Below are 5,618 nucleotides of genomic sequence, written 5' to 3' on the forward strand. Positions count from 1 at the left end.
CCAGGATCAGCCCAGGGATTGGCCCTGGGATTGGCCTGGGATCAGCCCAGGATCAGCTTGGGATCAGCCCGGGATCGGCCCTGGGATCAGCCCAGGATCAGCCTGGGATTGGCCCCAGGATCAGCCCTGGGATCAGTCCCAGTATCAGCCTGGGATCAGTCCTGGGATCAGCCCAAGATCAGCCCGGGATCGGCCCTGGGATCAGCCCCCGGATCAGCCTGGGATCAGCCCCAGGATCAGCCCAGAGATTGGCCCAGGAACGGCCCCAGGATCAGCTCGGGATCAGCCCTGGATCAGCTCAGGATCAGCCTGGGATTGTCCTCGGGATTAGCCTAGGATTGGCCCTGGGATCAGCCTGGGATCATCCTGGGATCAGCCCGGGATCATCCTGGGATCATCCTGGGATCAGCCCTGGGATCAGTCCTGGGATCAGCCCTGGGATCAGCCCGGGATCAGCCCTGGGATCGGCCCCAGGATCAGCCCAGGATTGGCCCAGGATTGGCCCTGGGATCAGCCCGGGATCAGCCTGGGACTGGCCTCGGGATCAGCCCAGGATCGGCCCTGGGATCAGCCCCAGGATCAGGCAAGGGATCGGTCCCAGGATCAGCCCCGGGACTGGCCCAGGATTGGCCCTGGGTTCAGCCTGGGATCAGTCCCAGGATCAGCCTGGGATCGGCCCCGGGATCAGCCTGGGATCAGCCCCAGGATCGTCCCCAAAGCGCTGGAGACGACTCACCTGGATGTTCCTCTTGAGGATCTCCCTGGTGAGCTGCACTTTGCCGGTGCTGGGGTCGACGCCGGCCAGGGGCACCACGACCTCTCCGATCACGTCGTCGCGGGAGAAGCGGTCGAAGCTGAGCACGAGGAAGTGCAGCACCAGGTCCTGCAGTTGGCTGTAGGGGATCCCATAGAAGGTGAAGGTCTCGTCGAACACCGGCTCCAGCGTCTTGCGCAGCACCCGGGTCTTCACGCGGTGCCTCTTGTCGGGCAGGATGGTCATCTTGATGTAGGGGTCAGAGCTCTGCGTGTGCTCGTCCATCACGGGCAGCCCGCGGGCCTCCTGGATGGTGACCACCAGGGCCTTTTTGGGGAAGTTGTAGTCCACCGAGAAGGTCAGCTCGCCCAGCGTCACGTCGTCGCCCGGCGAGGACGGCGAGGAGGTTTTGCTGCCCGCCGGGGTGAGGCTCCGGTCCGGGCTGAGTTCGTCCCCATAATCCACCTGGATGGGGAGCTGCTCGACCCGGGGGGCCGCGGTGGGCACGGCCGGGGCCTTGTCGGGGCCCGCCAGCCCCGACTCGGCCGCTTCCACCAGGAGGTTCCCCCGCGCGGCCTCCTTGGGGGTCCCGCTCTTGTCTCGGCGCAGCCGGTTGATTTTCTTCTTGTTGCTCAAGGTCTCGGGGTAGATGCTGATGCCTTTCAGCATGTGGATGAACTTATAGGGGGGGGTTTTGTGCTTCTTCTCGGCCTGCTGGTGACAGCATGTCCACACAAACACCGTGACCGAGACGGAGACCACCAGGACGGTCGCGCCGATGAGCCCGGCCACCACGGGGGACACGTCTGCGGGGACACGAGGCGGTCAGGGCCTGACCCCCACGGGCAGGGGGGGCTCCCAATCCTGCCAAAAGCTCCCCCTGGAAGCTCCTTCCCCTCTTTCCCACCCGCAGATCGACCCCCCCTCCCCCCCCGCCCCGCATTCTCTTCCCCCCCCCCCATGTAGCTGAGGATTTCAAACAGCAGCTTTGCCTTCTCCTGCCAAACCCGGCTCCCTCCTCACCAGCATCTCCATAGGAACGCGGGTTCTGGATTTGCAGGAGGCACTTGCTTTTATTTTTTTGATGCCCTGCTCGCAGACGTTACACAATTCTGTTTTCACAACACCGGGAAGCGTGGCCGGAACGCCGGAGCCGAGTCCTAAAACCATTCCTAAAACACCACTTTGCCCTGAAATGTTTTCTTGTTTTGCCCTGGAATGGTTTGGTTTGCCCTTGAATGCTTTGGTTTGCCCTGGAATGGTTTGGTTTGCCCTGAAATGCTTTGGTTTGCCCCGACACGAGGCCAAAATCTCCCGTGGAAATCCAGCGTCCAAAAAAAAAACAAAAAAGAGGGACAAAAAAATCCCGCGTTTGGATTTAGGGATTATTTGATGTTTTCGAGATCTTAGGCCAATTTACGTTCTCCAGGGCAGAATAAAAACCACCCCGTGGTTATTTTTAGCAGCCACGCCGGTTATTCCCTAATGGATGGCTCTGGAGAGGTTTTATCCAGGCACTGAGGGAAGCCTGAGCTGCCCAGGACTCACATCCCTCAGCAATTCCAGCCAAGGACTGGGAATCTGGAGTGGATGGAGGATGGGGAGCAGATGGAAGGCAAGGAGAGACCAAAAGGAGGGGCTGCTCAGTCCTAGAAGGGAAGGAAAAGGGGGGATCTTTGTGCTGCCCTCAGATTCTTGGTGGGAGGTTTTAGGGAAAGCAGAGCCAGACTTTTCACAGGACTTATTTTTGTGTTCCCGGTTTTAAAGCTGTTTTCTGTTATTTTTGGGAGCCAGCAAACCAAAAAAAGTGCTTCAACCCCACATCTCTTTCCTTACAAACCACTTCTTCACCAGGAACCACTGACACAAAAATCACGGCAACAGCTGGACGGGACAGTTGGTTAAAAAAAAAAGGTAAATTTGTCTGATTTCCCTCTTCATTCTGCACCACAAAGAGGAGAAAACAATCCTCTCACCTCGCCCCTGAAGCTCCAGAGAGCACCACGAGTTGGGATTTTCTCTGTTCTTCCCACATCCCCATTTGTTGGAGGGGAACAGGCAGGAACACAAGGCTGCCAGGCTGTAACGTGAGCACCTGACAGGCTCGGGGAAAACGGTTTTGCCCTTTTCCAAAACTGGAAAAACCACTTTTGGTTTGGCAGGAACCTTCCCAGCCTGCAGCTGGAATCTTCTGCACTGGTCTCACAGAGCAACCTGTCTCAGGTCTCCCTGCAAACAGAGCCTTGGGCTGAATTAACTAAAGCAAGAGGGGTTTATAATATTGACAAAACACCCCCCAAAAAAATCAACTTTGGTTTGTTATTTAGTGTTCCTTCTTTAAAATGAGGCAAGTGCTCTCAAACAGCTCATTTGGAGACAACTCAGCTGTTAAAAGCTTTGGTGGATATTCAAGAGGAATGCTGAAACCCCTTTATTATTCTTATTCTTATTCTTATTCTTATTCTTATTCTTATTTTATTCCCATTCTTGTTCTCATTCTTATTCTTATTCTCATTCTTCGTGTGTGTTTTGTTTGTGTCCTCACAAAATCAGCTCCTGTACCTTCCTTTCCTGCACCTCTGAGGGGACAATTTCAGGAGCAGCCCCAAAAAGCACCAAATAAGTCCCTGTGATCTTTCTTCCATCGAATTATATCAACTCTTAAATATTCTCTCAACCCTTAAATATTCCCTCAACCCTTAAATATTCTCTAAACTCCTAAATATTCTCTCAACCCTTAAATATTCCCTCAACTCTTAAATACTCTCACAACCCTTAAATAGTCTCTCAACTCCTAAATATTCTCTCAACCCTTAAATATTCTCTCAACCCTTAAATATTCCCTCAACCCTTAAATATTCTCCCAACCCTTAAATTTGGCTCCCAGGATGTTCTGTGGCAAAGAGCCTCATGAGCAAGGAGGGTTTTCCTGTGTCCCACCTCATCCCTTCCAGTGCCTGTTCCTGCATTAGGAGAAGCAGGGAATGACCCTTTCCCTCCCCTGTGCTGCCCATAATCCCCCTTTTCCCAGCTGAAGGCTCCTACTTATGTAACCATTCCAGACATCCATTGGTCCTGTCTCCATAATTCCTTCCACTTGGAAACCACATGGATCTAAAGCTGTCTGGAGCCAGTTTTAGTGAAGCCTTTGCAGCTTCCAGGGCACTTCCAGTGCCCACCTGAAATGGCACCACAGGCTGGCACCCCCCTCCAGCAGAGCAGAACTCTCTGCCCTTTTATCCAAACTTTGTGGAAGAGACCTTTGCTCCGAGGTGATGCTACGGTTTGACTGAAACAAAACCAAAAATCGGGGAAAGCCTCCTTTAAAAATTGATGTTTGCTGATGAAACCTCGACGGCCAGTGGTCCAAAAGTGGCAGCACGTGGTGGCTCTGGGATTCCAGGAAAGCCAGAAGGGAAGAGGTGAGTGGGTTTGGCCATCAGATAAATGGTGGAGGATGGAGGGATATGGGTGGGTGCTCAAAGATTTAAAGGAAAAGCTGTGACCGCGGGCCGGAGGTCCGAGGGGAAGGTCAGGGGGGTGCTGGAGGACACCCAGAGCATCACTTTGGGCGTCCAGGGCCAGAGGAACCCCCGGCCCCCTCAGCGCTGCCGTCCCCGCCCTCCTCACCCCGCGGCCGCAGCAGAAAAAAACATCTTAAAATCCAGGATTCTCGGCAAAACCCGCCCGGGTTGGGCCCGGCCCGGGCCCTTCTCCCCGCGGGGGCCCAGCGGGATTTGGAGCTTCTCCATCCCCTCCGCGGAGCTCCCGGGACCAGCTCCCGACTCCGCCCGGGCCCCGCCGGCGCTCCGGGGGGCTGCGGGACCCCCCCTCCGCCCGCCCCCGCGGCACCCCCCGGTTGTCCCGGCCGGGCCCCGCCTCGTGCCGCCGGTGCCGGTGCCGCAGCCGCCCCCGGGAGCGCGAACAAAGGGCCGGGGCGCGGGCGCGGCCCGGCACAGACATCACGTCATCCCGAGCCCCGGCCGCGCACCCGCTCCCCCCGCGACCCCCTCCCCACCCCCGGCACCGGCACCGAGCGCTGGCACCGCCCCAGCGCCGGGAGGGGGGCTCGGCAGCACCCCCGGGGCCGCCCCCGGGAGCAGAGGGACCGCGGGATGCTCGGGGAGCGGGCCCGGGGGATGCCCGGGGAGCGGGGGATGCTCGGGGAGCGGGCCCGGGGGATGCCGAGGGACCGGGGGATGCTGAAGGAGCGGGGCCGGGGGATGCCGAGGGACCGGGGGATGCTGAAGGAGCGGGGCCGGGGGATGCCGAGGGACCGGGGGATGCCGAAGGAGCGGGGCCGGGGGATGCCGAGGGAGCGGGAGCGGCGGATAATGAGGGGCCGCGGCCGTCGGGGGGGGGAGGGCGGAGGGACCGGGAGCGATGGCGCGGCCGCTGCCGCCGCGCACGGCCCGGCCCCGGCGGCTCCTCCCGGGGGGATCCCCCCGCCGCCTCCCCGGCCCCCACTCACCGAAGCCGGGGTGGACACTGGTGATCTCGGCCATGGTGGCCCCGCCGCGGGGGGGAGGGGGGGGTGCGGGGCCCGGCGGGGGGGGAGGGTGTGCGGAGGATGATGATGATGCTGCTGCTCCGAGTGGCAGGGCCGGGGATGCAGGAGCTGGCGACTGGTCCCGCTGCGGCGCTCGCCCCGCCCGGCCCCGCCCCGCCCGCCGCGGCCCCGCCCGGCCGTGACTCGGCAACTGCCCGGGGGGGAAGGGGGGGGGGAAAGCTCCCGAAGGGGGGAGTGCGGGACGGCGGGGTGGAGGGAGTGTGTCCGGTGTGTTTAAATTAATTTAAATTAAACTCCTCTCCCACCGCGATGCGGCGGCGGCAGCACCGGGAGGCTCCACGGGGGGGGGGGGGG

General features: G+C 59.8%; 1 protein-coding gene across 4 annotated transcripts in view; it reads right to left on the reverse strand.

The window, feature by feature from the left end:
- The window catches only part of SYT11 (synaptotagmin 11), a 14,012-nt gene extending 8,553 nt beyond the window's left edge, over window positions 1-5,459 (reverse strand). For 2 of the 4 annotated variants that reach the window (XM_027669335.1, XM_027669333.1), the window contains exons 1-2: window positions 5,226-5,459; window positions 737-1,560 (exon numbers count right to left, since the gene is read on the reverse strand). In XM_027669335.1, the coding sequence (XP_027525136.1) occupies window positions 737-1,560; window positions 5,226-5,259 (858 nt within the window). In that variant the 5' untranslated portion in view covers window positions 5,260-5,459. The remainder of the gene's footprint in view (window positions 1-736; window positions 1,561-5,225) is intronic. The other 2 variants (XM_027669334.1, XM_027669332.1) reach the window with 2 other exon arrangements.
- Window positions 5,460-5,618: the final 159 nt, after the last annotated feature.

Source organism: Corapipo altera, unplaced genomic scaffold (assembly GCF_003945725.1).
Source record: "Corapipo altera isolate COAL_440 unplaced genomic scaffold, ASM394572v1 198, whole genome shotgun sequence".
In the NCBI taxonomy this organism is placed as follows: Eukaryota; Metazoa; Chordata; class Aves; order Passeriformes; family Pipridae; genus Corapipo; species Corapipo altera.